The sequence below is a fragment of the Loxodonta africana genome, chromosome 16 (assembly GCF_030014295.1).
Source record: "Loxodonta africana isolate mLoxAfr1 chromosome 16, mLoxAfr1.hap2, whole genome shotgun sequence".
NCBI lineage: Eukaryota > Metazoa > Chordata > Mammalia > Proboscidea > Elephantidae > Loxodonta > Loxodonta africana.
In genome coordinates this window covers 61057775-61073262 of record NC_087357.1, presented here as the reverse complement: position 1 = coordinate 61073262, position 15488 = coordinate 61057775, and the positions used below count along the sequence as shown (strand labels likewise).

At 41.9% G+C, this 15488-nt stretch overlaps 1 protein-coding gene across 4 annotated transcripts in view; it reads right to left on the bottom strand.

The window, feature by feature from the left end:
* The window catches only part of NRBF2 (nuclear receptor binding factor 2), a 48815-nt gene that overhangs the window by 20258 nt on the left and 13069 nt on the right, over positions 1-15488 (bottom strand). Inside the window, exons 2-3 of one of the 4 annotated variants that reach the window (XM_010589150.3) lie at positions 10982-11066; positions 1101-1141 (exon numbers count right to left, since the gene is read on the bottom strand). In XM_010589150.3, coding sequence (XP_010587452.1) covers positions 1101-1141; positions 10982-11066 — 126 coding nt within the window. Of the gene's footprint in view, positions 1-1100; positions 1142-7012; positions 7128-9500; positions 9656-10981; positions 11067-15488 lie in introns of those variants that run through there. The other 3 variants (XM_064269627.1, XM_064269626.1, XM_010589153.3) reach the window with 3 other exon arrangements.

Here is a 15488-nt window from a genome sequence, read left to right as displayed (position 1 = left end):
TGGATAAGCTAACGTTTTACTCACAAACAAGGTATCATTCATTCAGGAATTCCAAAGTTGTATTCCAAGTCAGGGAACCCTGGTGGCATAGTAGTTACAGCTGCTAACCAAAAAGTCGGCAGTTCGAATCCACCAGGCATTCCTTGGATACTCTGTAGGGCAGTTCTACTCTGTCCTATAGGGTTGCTGTGAGTTGGAATTGACTCGATGACAACTTTTTTTTTTTTTTTATTATTCCAAGTCAACACACCAAATTGGACCTTTTTAGAATGTGATTACCCTCTTGCAATGCCATTTGTACTTAACTTAAAATGAGAAATCCTAATTCTACACCCAGCTAAAAAGAAAGTCTTCCTATCAACAGCGTGTTTAGAAGGCTTAGTGCATGTCTGTAATACACAGCTAACACAAGCAGGTTCTATACAATCAAAATGGAAGGGACAGATCATAACTTTTAAGTTCCCTCGGTTCAGTTTGGGGAACTGATGGCTTTTCCCTGCCACTGGGGGAGTTAATGAAATCACTTTACATCTCTCACAGAAATTATCTCCTTAATTCAGTTAAACAAACATTTACTACACGCTATGTACCATTATCTTTGAATAAAGGTATTTTAGAAGCCCAGGGAGGCTTTCCCCAAACGAAGAAAACAATTTTAAGCTACTGGTGAAACGAATGTTAAAATACTAGAATTGCTTGGGAATTCAGAAAAGACAAGTGGGAAACTATTCAGATTTAAATTATCTTATTAAAGCAAAAGGTAGTCTACCTGATTTCCCCTTGGCCCAGCCTGCTTGCTTACCTCTGAGCTAATAATGGTTGAAAACTGAGCTAATGATCATGGAAGGCCGTAGAATGGGCGTCTAACCTCGGAAAGGACACGTGACAATCTGAGATCTGAGTAACCACTAGCAAAAAGGACAAAAGCTTCTGCAGATCATAGCTGGCATCAACAACAGTTCACTTAGTTTTAAATTCCTTTCTTCTGCCCATTTTATATACATTTTGAGAGGGGCACAATGGTTTATTTTACACCCAACTCAAATCTTCACAAGAAAACCCGTCAAACCCTTGTTGCGAATATTTAGAAAGTGTCTCACCTGCTCAGACTGTGTCAGCTTCATGGCTTCGGAGAGATATGCTGGTTAAAGAAAGAGGCACGTCAGCGTATGAGCGTTGTTGTTTTGTGATTAACAGGTCAGAGGAAGAAAGGGTATGGACGGTCTTCTCATGACAAAGACAACTGGGCTATAAGCAATTCTGCCACATAATAAACACACTCCTAAAATGAAACAAGTGGTGGTGTGGTGGTTAAGTGCTACGACTGCTAACCAAAAGGTCGGCAGTTCAAATCCACCAGGCACGCCTTGGAAACCCCATGAGGCAGTTCTAATTCTGTTTTATAAGGTTGCTATGAGTCAGAATTGACTCGACGGCAATGGATTTGGTTTTTGGTTTTCTCTAAGGCAATTCTTCCCTTCTCCAAAAAGGGTATCAGTGGTCATCAAACAGAGATATTCCCTACCCCATTTTGAAGGTTAGGTTCTTTAAAATACCTGTAGATTCTACAAGTAAAGAACCACAGATGGATAAGTAAGAATAACAGGATTAAGGAGGATTAAAGTTAAACAAGAACCCATCAAAAGCCTAATACTCATTATGCTCACAAAAACAGCAAAATACTATCGGTGACTTTTTACCCACCTGAATACCTGGGCTGCATCAACTCTGGCCTCCTAGAGAACTAATTTTACTAAATCGTGTTTCTGACTTATGCCATCAGCCTACTGTTGTTGTTAGCTGCTGTCAAGTCGATTCCAACTCATGGTGACCCATGTGTATGAGAGAACTGTGCTCCAGAGGGTTTTCAATGTCTGCTTTTTCAGAAGACTGCCTGACCTGAGGCACCTCTGTATGGACTCAAACCTCCAACCTTCTGGTTAGCATGTTAACCATTTGTACCACCCAGGGGCTCAATCAGCCTGTTAGGTCAGTTAAAAATTAGGTTAGTTCAAAGATCAAAGAACTTGTTGACATATTTACAATAAGGAAGTTGTTGAGGACAGTATACTGTCATTTATGAGCCCTTTAATAAAACTTCTCTCTGATCTTAAGATCAGTTCCCGAGTGGCTTAATTTGTTTGAATTGAAATAGCCACTAAGAAAGTCCATTAATTTTCCTCTTCGGGCTGGCTGTCAGAAAGCTTAAAGGCCAAGTTCTCAATCCCCTTGTAGCATCCCCGTAACATAAAGATATGTAAAAACACTTGGTACACTTTGTGAACTATACTCCCAGTCCTTCCCCGTTTTACCTATGCATTTTCCTCATCTGCTTACTTTTAATTACATTTTATATTTTGTTATATGTTCCTCAGTAAGGCATTTCATATCCTTTCTGGAACAAGGGGGGAGGGGTATAAATAACAAGTAATTAATAATGAATCATACAGTTACTTTCCATTTTTTTATATCTTGCTTGCAAAAAAACTTTGCAAGCACTATAAAGCATTGCTTTCGATCTAGTCTTAATCCAAATATGCTCATGATTTTCTGAGTTCATGACTTACAACTATTGTCTGCCAGGTTCTGCCACAGTCCCCGAGACACAGATTAACCCGGATGCTCCCCTCTCCCGGCCACCAGAGGTGGTTATGTAGCCTTTGCTCCAGCCACACTGACCACACTTTGTATCTCCTCAATTTTTTTCTGGTCTTTTAATCCTACAGTATGTTTGTATAGCTCCAAACTATTTTTTTTTTTTTTTTGCCCTTTTGCTCATGTTAAACTGGGTAGCTCTGTTGCTCTGACATCTTTCTTGCTTTGACATTGTGTGGATGGTTGACGTTGTGTCGATGACTTTTCCTAGACACCCCATCATCTGACCTGCACGTATTTGTCTCTCAGTCTGTACTGTAGTTTGGTTTAAATGCATTTTCATGACAAATGCAAGTTTCCCACAACCAAGCTTGCAATGTGCTTGTTTTGAAGAACCTTGAAACCACATTAACAAGACAGAAGGGATACCCAGGGAGAGAGTTCCCAAAGCACAGAAATTTAACAAGAGTCAGGCTGTCATTTAAAGTATTTCCCATATTTGAATTTCAAAACTGTGGCTTTTAAAAACAGTCATTTTATGATACTGGTGAGGAGTGAGCTTCTTGGATCAAGTAGACACAGGAGACTATGTGGGCAGGTTCTGTCTGAAGGGGCGATGAGAGGGCAGAGGGGGTCAGAAGCTGGCTGAATGGACCTGAAAACAGCGAGTGGAGAGCAGAAGTGTGCTGTTTCGTTGCAGGGAGAGCAACTAGGAGTACATAGCAAGGTATGGGTAAGTTTTTGTATGAGAGACTGACTTGATTTGTAAACTTTCACTTAAAGCACAATAAAACTTTTTTTTTTTTAAAGTCATTTTAAAGGAAAAAAAAAAGAATGTGAAAAATATGACTACATGCTCACAGATTTGCTCCACAGATTCACAAAAGGAAGAAATACCTGCCAAGTCAGAAATCTAGGAAAGGAGTACCTATCTCAAAAAAAGTTAACAATTCTGGTGAAACTGCTTCTCCCATTATGATGCAAGGCTAATATTTAAAGTAGACGTGAACTAAATGGTGGGAGGGAAACTAAGAAAACTAGAAAAAGCTATTCTCAAAATAATCACTTCTTTTATTATTATTTTATCGGGAATCTGTTAAATTCTTACCAAAGCACAAACTATGCAGCCTGACTGCACACACAGCAAATAACTCCCCTGACTGGTAAAGCCTGAGCGTTCTAAAATCATTTTCTTGGCACCACTGTCTCTTTATCATTTCAGTTTCCTGGGAAGGTCCATGTCAAGATTTGTTTTAAAAAAATGGAGAACAAATGATCAAATTCACAAAAAAGACCAGACTTTCTGGTCTGACAGAGACTGGAGGAACCCCCAAGACTACTGTCCCTGGACACCCTGCTAACTCAGACTTGAAGCCATTCCCAAGGCTCACTTTTCAGGCAAAGATTAGGCAAGCCTATGGTACAAGCAGTAGCAGTGAGCCAAGTGCTTCTTGGATCAACTAAATGTTCAAGGTGAAATGGGCAACACCTGCCCGGGAACAAAGATGAGAAGGTCGGAGGGGACAGGAAGGCCGGACAGATGGACGTGGTGGATCCCGGGTGGAAAGGGAAAGGGGGATAATGCTGACACAATGCGGATTGCAGCCAATGCCATGAAACAATTTGTGTACAAATTTTTGAAGGAGAAACTACCTTGCTCTGTAAACTTTCACCTAAGTTTAGCACAATAAAAAAAAAAAAAAAAAGATTTCTTTTCAACCAAAGTAATGATCAATTACATATGTAGTCTGATGTCTGCTAATCTTCTGAAATGTTCCTTCTGAGTTATAAGCATTGTCCCTTATTAACTTCCTCATTTCACCTTCTGCTCTTTTGTTGTCTACAGAAGAAATGAGATGCACTTAGAGAACCAGACTGTGTGAGACTAAGGAGTGAGAATTCTAACAATCCAGTTACAGCTGCTACTCAAGGGTTTAAAACAAAAGATGATTTCTAACAACGCTGAGTCCTTGGGAGGCTATAGTTTCTTAAACTTTCCCTTACCCAGTAACCATTACTCAGGTCAATTCCAACTCATGGCAACCCCATGTATGGGGTGGGAAAATGTGGACATCCCCCCGCAACTCTAAAACACAACACAACCACCAAGCCTAAACTCCGAATCACATCTTTCTGTAACATGTTACTACTCAAACTTAAGTTCTAGCTCCATAACTAAAGTTAACGTGACCCAAAAGCCTACCTTCACCTTTTCTACTCCTGAGAATGTCACAGAATTTAAATACAGAGACAAGGGGATGACGATCCATTTACTATCCAGTATTAGTTTAAGTCTTCCAAGACAGTGAAGCAGGTTAACAAAAACCATTTGTGTGTTCAGACTATCTTACTGCTCACTGCACAGCATATGCTTATTCCTCTGTTTTAACGTACGTCACACACGTGTAACCATCGTTACGTTGGGTTATAAAACTAAAGGTATTTCACTGGTGCATTCATCCACAATATGGATGTCCTACAGTGTCGCTTATGCGTCGGCATCAACTTGATGGCAATGGTTTTTGTTTTTTTTTTTTAATAGTTTAAGCATAGTACATTGCCTTTATAGAGACCACAAATTTCAACAATTTGACTGATAAGGAAATATGGTTTAGAAACAATTTAAACATGGACTGCTAGAAGAACAAACAAATCTGTCTTGGAAGAAGTACAGCCAGAATGCTCCTCAGAAATAAGGACAGTGAGACTTCACCTCACATACTTTACACATGGTATCAGCAGGGACCAGTCCCTGGAGAAGGACATCACGCGTGGTAGAGGGTCATCGAAAAAGAGGAAGACCCTCGACGAGATGGACTGACACAGTGGCTGCAACAATGAGCTCAAACACAGCAACGATTGTGAGGATGGCGCAGGACTAGGCAGTGTTTCATTCTGTTGTACACGGGGTTAGCATAAGTTGGCACCAACTCAATGGCACCTAATAACAACAACAGTTGCCAAATTTAATGTTGTACTAAGTCCCCATAAAATTCATCATGAAAATATACAAAGATATATGGGGTACCTACTATATGCTCAGACGTACAGTAGATACAAATGTAAGCATGTGGTACATTCCTGTGACAAACAATTCTTTAAAAATAAGACTTGAACTTTTCTCTGAAAATTACTGGCTTTTAGGCCAAATCATCAAAGCACAGATTTAGCCAAACCAATGCCCACCACAGTCTGCACTTCAGCAATAAGGTTAACACATGAGAGAGAGACTCTACCAAGAAATAAAGAATATGGCTTTGAACATTCTACTGGTCTAGGGGGCCCAAAGGAAAGAGCCTGCTTCTAAGAAAGGTGGCCTACACCCATTTTGGATGTAACAGGAGTAAATAAAACACTCCCTCCCTGTCTTAAGCTGGATTCTCTGGAGTAGCAAAACCAGTGAATCGTGTATGTGTGTGTTACACACATACACAGAGACAGAATTTTTTTTAAACGGTTCATGTGTTTGTAGGGACTAGCAAGTCCCAAGTCCACGGGTCAGGCAGCAGGCTGGAGGCTTCTCCTGACTCATAGCTGCAAGTGCTCATGAACCCAAGATCCGCAGCTCAGATGGCAGGCTGCTAGCTCACAGGCTATGGAAGCTGATGAATCCCAAGACAGGCAGGCAATACGGCAGGTCACTGGCTCAAGTCCCAGGAACCGGAGGCCAGATAATGACAAGCCAGATGCAGGATCCAGAGCAAGCCAACAAGCTTTGCCAGAACGTCCGTACATATAAATATATATTGGATGCAGGACACACACCCCAAAAAATTCCTCTTATAACTGATTGGCTGATCACCTCAGACCACATCATGGAGGATGGCTATATTATTACATAACTGCCAAATGACATCATCACATAAGTGCCAAATTACATCATCATGTAACTGTCAAACCATTGCAAATCATGGCCCAGCCAAGTTGACACACAACATTAACCCTCACAGTCCACATCTTGCCAACGTGGCAACCATACACATCTGCTTAAACCATAAACAATCCCTAAGCTAAACGAAGACAATTAAGAAGTCATACCTGCACCTAACATGATACAACTAACATGTACAACTGAAAACACGAGCCCCATTTACAGCTTTTATTTTATAACAAAAATATTTGATGCGCACATACAAGGAAGAGATACTCGTTAACAACTGCAGCCCTCATTTCTACAACTAGTCATGCTGTCATTGGCTGGTATTTAGAACAATCTTTTTCCACCACCCATTCCGTACTCCCTTTACCCTCAGCAAGTACTTCATCTTGTCATGGTTCTTTGCCCGGTGATTTCATTCCTTAGCCATTAGCAGTCATGTCGGGTTGCTGTAGTTTTCCACTGACTTTTAGTGAGGGTATGATAGTACTAAGAGACTCAATAAGGGATCTCCAGTATTCCAGACCTAATCTTCTTTACCTCCATTATGCAACACCAATCCAATTTCCCCTTGTCAGTCAGGATCAAATACACCAGCCAATATGGTAATTCCCTTCTCTGCCTGTTGACCCAGAAGCAGCAGGAGCTCAAAGTGGCCGGGTAGCATTCTTAACTTCCAGTTCAATGGAATCTGTGCTGTGTCTCTCCCATGGAAAAAAAAAAAAAAAAATTGCCATTGAGTTGACTCATAGCTCACAGTGGGAACATTCATCCCTTTGGAACAAAGACTTCTAGACCTGCATAACATAGGGTCACAGGGACTGGAAGCAAAAATTTGGCAAATGGGTCACTAGGGGTAATTGTAGGTGGTGCCACTCCCATTTCCACCCCTTGATTCCTGGAACTGTGAATACCGGCTACGGTGGAAACAGCACCATATACTGGACACTGGTTTAGAGTATATACTGCCTCCTGGAGAACACTGCCCCAACCCTACAAGGCACTGCCACCTAGCTTGCACCATAATTGTGTCTTTAGGAGGCCATCCCATGGTTCTACCAAACCAGCTGCTTCAGGATCATAAGGAACATGGTAAGACCAGTGAATTTCATGAGCATGGGCCACTGCCACCCTTCACTTGCTGCAAAGTGCACAAAGTGAGTCCCTTGATCCAAGGTGATGCTGTTGGGGGGGCGTACCATGACAGTGGATAAGACATTTTGTGAATCTACGGATGGTAGTTTTGGCAGAAGCACTGCGTGTAAGGAAGGCAAATCTGTACCACAGTGTCTATCCCAGTAAGAACACTGCCATTTCCATGCTGAAAGCAGTCCAATGAAATCAACCTGTTACCAGGCTGCTGGCTGATCACCTCAAGGAATGGTGCCATTATCGAGGACTCAGTGTTGGTCTCCAATGCTAGCAGATTGGGCACTCCGCAGCGGCTGAAGCCAAGTTGACCTTGGTGAATCTAAGCCCATGCTGCTGGGCCCATGCATAACCTCCATCCCTGCCACCATGGCCACTTTGTTCATGAGCCCACTGGGTAATAACGGGAGCCGCTGGGGAAAGACGATGACTGGTTTCCATAGAACGCACAATTCTATCCACTTGGTTGTTAAAATCCTCCTCTGCCGAAATCACCTTGTGGTAAGAACTGATATGAGACACAAACATCTTCACCTCTTTGGCCCATTCAGAGAGGTCTATCCACATGCCTCCTCCCCATACCTCCTTGTCACCAATTTTCCAATCATGTTCCTTCCAAGCCCTTGACCATCCAGCCAAACCATTGGCCATACCCCATGAAGCAGTATATAACTGCACATCTGGTCAGTTATCCTTCCAAGCAAAGCGAATGGTTCAAGTTCTTCACCTCTGCCCTTCAAGAAGGTCCCAGAAAGGGGCTGTAGTGCTGCCGCTGTCCACCTTCAAGTGGTGCCTTCATACAGGGCAGATTTTTCTCTTACTCAGTCAAGTAATCATAAGGAACTCCCTATCAGGCCACAGGTAAGGACTGGAAGACGCCAGGTAACACGGCAGGAGTGGAGACCATGGGTATTTGGGCCACTTCCTAATGCAACTTACCTGTGCCTTCAGGTCCTGCTCGGGCCCAATCTCTTACATACAACTTTCATTTAATGATGGAGTGCGGCTGTGAATGTTTGGCTTTATGACTCTGTGGGTGAGACAACAGTCAGTTCACGATGGGCAGCTCAGGCCACATGGTGACTTGTTGGCCCACGGTTAAGCATTCAGTCTCTACTAAGGCCAAAAGCTGTTTCTCAAAAGGAAAGTAGTTATCTGCAGAGGATGGCAGGGGTTCGTTCCAAAATTCTGAGGGTCTGCGCTGTGAGTCACCAAAGTGGGCCTGCCAAAGACTCCAAACAGCATCTCTATCTGTCACTGACACTTCAAGGACCATTGGGTCTGCTGGATCATATGGTCCAAGGGGCAGAGAAGCTTGGACGGCAGCAGGAACCTATTACAGGTTCTCTTGTTCTGGGCCCCACTCAAAACTAGCAGCTTTTGAAGTCACTTGATACAAAGGCCAGAGTAACACACCCAAATGAGGGATATGTTGCCTCCAAAATCCAGAGGCCCACCAGGCATTGTGCCTTCTTTTTAGTTGTAGGTGGGGCCAGAAGTAACAACTTATCCTTCACTTTAGAAAGAACATCTCAACATGCCCCACACCACTGGAGTCCTAGAAATTTCACTAAAGTAAAAGGCACCTGACTCTTTGTGAGACTAATTCCCCACTCTCTAGCATGCAAATATTTTACCAGTAAATCCAGAATCACTGACACGTCTTCCTTACTACGTCCAATCAACATGTCATCAATGTAACGGACAGTGTGACATTCTGTGGAAGGGAAAGGTTTCTTTAAAACCACTCTTGGTACCAAATGTCTTGGGTTAGGCTCTCTAGAAATGTAAAACCAGTGAAGCATAAACATATATAAAGGGAGAGACACAGAGGGAGAGGGAGAGAAAGAGAGGGATTTATCTCAAGGAAATGGCTCACACAGTTATAGACTGGCAAGTCCCAAGTCCATGGGTCAGGCATAAGGCTGGAGCCTTCTGACTCACGTAGCTGCCTCACGTGATCACAGAGACTGTCAAGTCCCAAGTCCGTGGGTCGGGCATCAGGCTGGAGGGTTCTCTTGGCTCATTTAGCTGCAGGGGCTGACTAATCCAAGATCGGCAAGTCAGACAGCAGGCTGCTGGCTCGCTTGCAGGCTGTAGAGGATGAATTCCCAAATCTGCAGCAGTATAGTAGGCCACTGGCTCGAGTCCTAAGAACCAGAGGTCAGATGGCAAAGAGCTGGATGCAGGACTGAGAGCAAGCCAGCAAGCTTTGCCAGAACATCCACATATATATATATACACTGGATGCAGGCCACATCACTGAGGAAACTCCCCTCACAACTGATCGGCTGATCACATCAGATCACATCATGGAAGATGACTACATCATTACATAATTACCAAACTACATCATCACATAACTGCCAAACCATTGAGAATCATGGCCCAGCCAAGTTGACACACAACCTTAACCATCATACTCCCCAAAGCTTTTTGGTTTATTACTCAGCCAACAGAAACAGGTGTGTGCAAAATAGGCCCCTAAGATCTATTTCTGAGTTCAACATATGCTAGGTTACTTTAACTGACTGGGATAAAATCAGGTTTTTGATAAGAAGCTAAAAATTCTAAATTCATACCTAAAAGAAAACTACCATCAGCATGTTACTATGGACATGAATGCAGAGATGAAATAGAAGAGAAGCTAAAGAACGATTATGGGAATAATCTTTCATTTTGGGTGGTGATGGCTTTTGACAGATTTTATGTCATCAACATCTCAAAAAACAGAAACTCAGTGAAAATAAACTGACTGGAGTCAAATTAGCTGTTACTTTCAGAACACAAAATGGCCAACTATTTGAAACCCATAAGCCTTTTCCATAATGACTAAGATGAACTGGCAGAATTCTTGCAATAAACTTCTATCTTTAGGGATCTACAGGCTCAGAAAGCTATGTCTAGGAATCATTTACTAGCATGACAGGTATGCAATCTTCATCATTTGGAAAGAAGACTGGGTTAGGAGAAGCGGAGAAATCCAATACAACCACTTGAAAAATAAGCAAAGCCGATGATGGTCCAGTGAGTCAGCAGTGCCAACCTTACATGTGCAGGGCAAAATCACATCATCAGTAGTGTGACCTTCATTCTAAGTAAAATGTTAAGTGAAAATGGAGAAATAAAATTGCTCTCCAGCTTTAGACTCAATTATTTCTTAAAAAGAATACTCACCTGGACAGAGAAACGAGGGTTTTGCAAAAGCAACAACCAACACACAAAGAGAATGTGAACACACTGTGAAAAATGTAAACTAATACCACTGAACTATTTGTGTAGAAACTGTCATATGGGAATCTAATCTGCTGTTTAATCTTTCACCGAAAACATTACTTAAAAAAAAAAAAGAATACTCACCTGCAGCTTTTTTGTGACAAGAAATAGCCTCTTCGTATTTTCCTGCAGCTAATAAACGGTCTGCTCGTCTGCTCTGTTGATGAGCCTAAAAGACAAACAGTCCTAAATTCCTCCAATCATAAAATAAGATATGACTTTAAAAAAATTGCTTTGAAGAAGATAATGTTATTAAGAAAACGTTCTGACCCTGGAGGTCATGGTCCCCAGACCGCCTGTTAGCCCAAGACAGGAACCATTCCCAAGGCCAACTCTTCAGACAGGGATTGGACTGGACTATGGGATAGAAAATGATACTGGTGAAGAGTGAGCCACTTGGATCAAGAAGACACATGAGACTATGTGGGCAGCTCCTGTCTGGAGAGGAGATGAGAAGGCAGAGGGGGTCAGAAGCTGACCAAATGGACATGAAAATAGAGAGTGGAGGGTAGAAGTGTGCTATCTTATTAGAGGGTCAGCAACTAGGGATATACAGCAAGATGTATATAAATTTTTGTATGAGACTGACTTGATTTGTAAGCTTTCACTTAAAGCACAATAAAAATTAAAAAAAAAAAAAAAAAGTTCTGCATCCCACATTGGTGAGTGGTGTCTGCAATCGTAAAAGCTTGCAAGCAGCTATCGAAGATGCATCAACTGGTTCCAACCCACCTGAAGCAAAGGAGAAGGAAGAACACCAACGACACAAGGAAAATATCAGCCCGAGAGACAAAATGGCCACATAAACCCTCCATCAGCCTGAGACCAGAAGAACTAGATGGTGCTTGGCTACTGCCAAAGACCACCATGACAAGGAACACTACAGAAAGTGTAGTGCAGAACTCAAATTCATGTAGAAAGACCAGAATTCACAGTCTGACGGAGCCTAAAGGAACCCAGAAGACATGGCCCCCAGACTTTCAATTAACCCAAAACTAAAGCCATTCCTGAAGCCAACTCTTTAGACAAAGGCTAGGGTGGACTATAAAACAGAAAATAATACTCATGAAGACTGTGCTTCTTAGTTCAGGTAGATACACAAGACTAAATGGGCAGCTCCTGTCCAGAGGCAGGATAAGAATGCACAAAGGACAGGTGCAGGTTGAATGGACATGGTAAACCTGGGGTGCAAAGGGTGAGTGTGCTGTCACTTTACAGGGATTGCAACTAGGGTCACATAACAATGCATATAAATTTTTGTATGAGAAACTGAGCTGTAAACTTTCAACTAAAGCACAAAAAACAAAAAGATAATGTTGTTTACTGCCACCAACACCAAACTCCCATTACAGCTACATCTATAATTAAGGAAGATAAATGGCAGAGCCCACAACTATAGTACAAGTAGTCCCTGACTTACCATGGGGATACATTACGACGACTCCATCCTAAGTTTTGACTTAAGTCTAACATTTCATTTTCTTGTTTGCTTTCATCATTAATTGCCTTTTATTATCAGTATCTTTTATAAATCTGATCTTTGTTTTGGGGGTTAGAAAAATTACATATAAACTTACAGACATATTTTAACACATACATAAAACCAAAAACCAAACTCACTGCCATCAAGTCAATTCCATTCAGATTTACTGCAACCCTACAGAACAAAGGAGAACTGTCCTCCAGGGTTTCCAAGGCTGTCATCTTTACGGAAGATTTGCAGAATTGATGCCTTTGAATTACAGGGTTGGTGACGAATACTGAATATACCATGGACTGCCAGAATGCTCCTTAGAAGCAAGGGCGGCGAGACTTTGTCTAACATACTTCAGAGGGACCAGTCCCTGGAGAAGGACATCATGCTTGGTAAAATAGAGGGCTAGCAAAAAAGACGAAGATCCTCGACAAGACGGACTGACACAGCAGCCGCAACAATGGGCTCAAACACAGCCATGACTGTGAGGATGGCACAGGACCAGGCTGTTTTGCTCTGTTGTACACAGGGTCTCTGAGTCAGGACCCACTCAAAAGCACCTAACAACAACAATCTTTATGGAAGCAGACCACCACATCTTTCTCCCCCGGAGCAGCTGGTATGTTCAAACTGCTGAACTTTTTTGGTTAGCAGCCGAGCACTTAACCACCATCCCACCAGGGCTCCTTTTAGATGCATACGTACATACATTGTTGTTGCTGTTAGGTATCGTCAAGTCGGTTCCGATTCATAGCAACCCTGTGTACAAAACAATGAAATGCTGCCCAGTTCTGCGCTATCCTCACAACTATTGCTATGTTACAGCTCATTGTTGGAGCTACTGTGTCAATCCATCTCACTGAGGGTCTTCCCTTTTTTTTTTTTTGACTCTCTACCAAACATGATGTTGTCCTTCTCCAGACACAGGTCCCTCCTGATAACACATCCCAGTAACATGAGACGAAGTCTTGCCATTCTTGCTTCTAAGGAGCATTCTGGCTGTACTTCCTCCAAGAGAGATTTGTTCATTCTTCTAGCAGTCCATGGTATGTTCAATACTCTTCACCAACACCATAATTCAAAGGCATCAATCCCTCTTCAGTCTTCCTTATTCATTATCCAGCTTTCACATGCATATGAGGTGACTTAAAACACCACGGCTTGGGTCAGGCGCACCTTAGTCTTCAGGGTGACATCTTTGCTCTTCAACACTTTGAAGAGGTTCTTTGCAGATTTACCCAATGCAATGTGTCTTTTGATTTCTTGACTGCTGCTTCCATGGCTGTTGATTGTGGATCCAAGTAAAATGAAATCCTTGACAACTTCAATCTTTTCTCCATTTATCATGTTGTTGCTCACTGGTCCAGTTGTGAGGATTTTTGTTTTCTTTATGTTGAGGTGTAATCCACACTGAAGGCTGTGGTCTTTGATCTTCATTAGTAAGTGCTTCAAGTCCTCTTCACTTTCAGCAAGCAAGGTTGTGACAGCTGCGTAACGCAGGATGTTAATGAGTCTTCCTCCAATCCTGATGCCCCATTCTTCTTCATATAGTCCAGCTTCTCGGATTATTTGTTCAGCTTACAGATTGAATAGGTATGGTCAAAGAATACAACCCTGACGCACACCTTTCCTGACTTTAAACCAATCAGTATCCCCTTGTTCTGTCCAAACAACTGCCTCTTGATCTATGTAAACGTTCCTCACGAGCACAATTAAGTGTTCTGGAATTCCCATTCTTCGCAGTGTTATCCATAGTTTGTTATGATCCACACAGTTGAATGCCTTTGCACAGTCAATAAAATACAGGTAAACATCCTTCTGGTATTCTCTGCTTTGAGCCAGGATCCATCTGACATCAGCAATGATATCCCTGGTTCCACGTCCTCTTCCACGTCCACTGCTAGTAGGAATGTAAAATGATACAGCCACAGTAGAACACTTTGGCAGTTTCTCAAAAATTTAACCACTGCAATTACCACATAACCCAACAATTTCACTTCTATATACACAAAATAACTGAAAGCAGGGACTCAAACAGGTAAGTGTATACCAATGTTCGCTGTAGCATTATTCATAATAGTGAAAAGATGAAAACAATCCAAGTGTTCATGAACAGACGAACAGATAAACAAAATGTGGTGTATACACACACAATGGAATACTATTCAGCCATAAAGAGAAACGAAGTTCTTATACATGTTCTGACATGGGTGAATCCTAAAAACATGATGCTGACTGAATTAAGTCAGACACAAAAGGACAAATATTGTATGATCCCACTTACATGAAATATGTAGAACAGGCAAATGCACAGGAAGTTACTAGCAGTTACCGGGGCTAGTGTTAAGGAGGAAGGAAGGGTTACTGCCAAAGGGTACCGAGTTTCTGTTTAGGAGGATGAAAAACTTTCGGAAATAGAGAGTGGTAACGGTAGCACATCTGGCAGAGCCCAGGTGGCACAGCGGTTAAAGCAGTAGGATGCTAACCTAGAGGCTGGTAGTTCGAACCCACCAGCTGCTCTGTGGGAGAAAAATGTGGCACTCTGCTTCCATAAAAATGTATGGCCGTGGAAACCCTGTATAGTTGCTATGAGTGAGAATCGACTAGAAGGCAGTGGATTTGGGTTTGGAATGGTAGCACACCATGATGAATGTAATTAGTGTCACTGATTTGTACACTTAAAAACAGAAAAAATTTTGCTATGTTATTTTACCACAATAAAAAATTTTGAAATGCTAAAAAAAATTACGCAAAATCTGTTTTGTCAGTAAGGTATACAGTGATTTATCGTGAATGCTTTTCAAGAAACGTGCCATGGAGGTCTCATAAAAACACTTCAGAGAAATACTTTTGCACTTGAAACTGGAAATACAGTGGCTTGTTTGCACTTATACTCTTCAGTGTAAAACAGAGGTGGAGACAAAAGTAGAAAATAGCACTTCCTGCAACCCATGTTGTTTGCATTTTCCCCACTTCTATTTTTGTAAGAAGAAACAAGCAACACTCTCAAAGTGAAGATCATCTCTTTCAGTTGGCTTCAAAGGCTTTTTATTCTTTAAATAGTAATTCAACAAACTTTTAAGTCTGAATCTATTCCTAACAAAAATAACTGGTCAC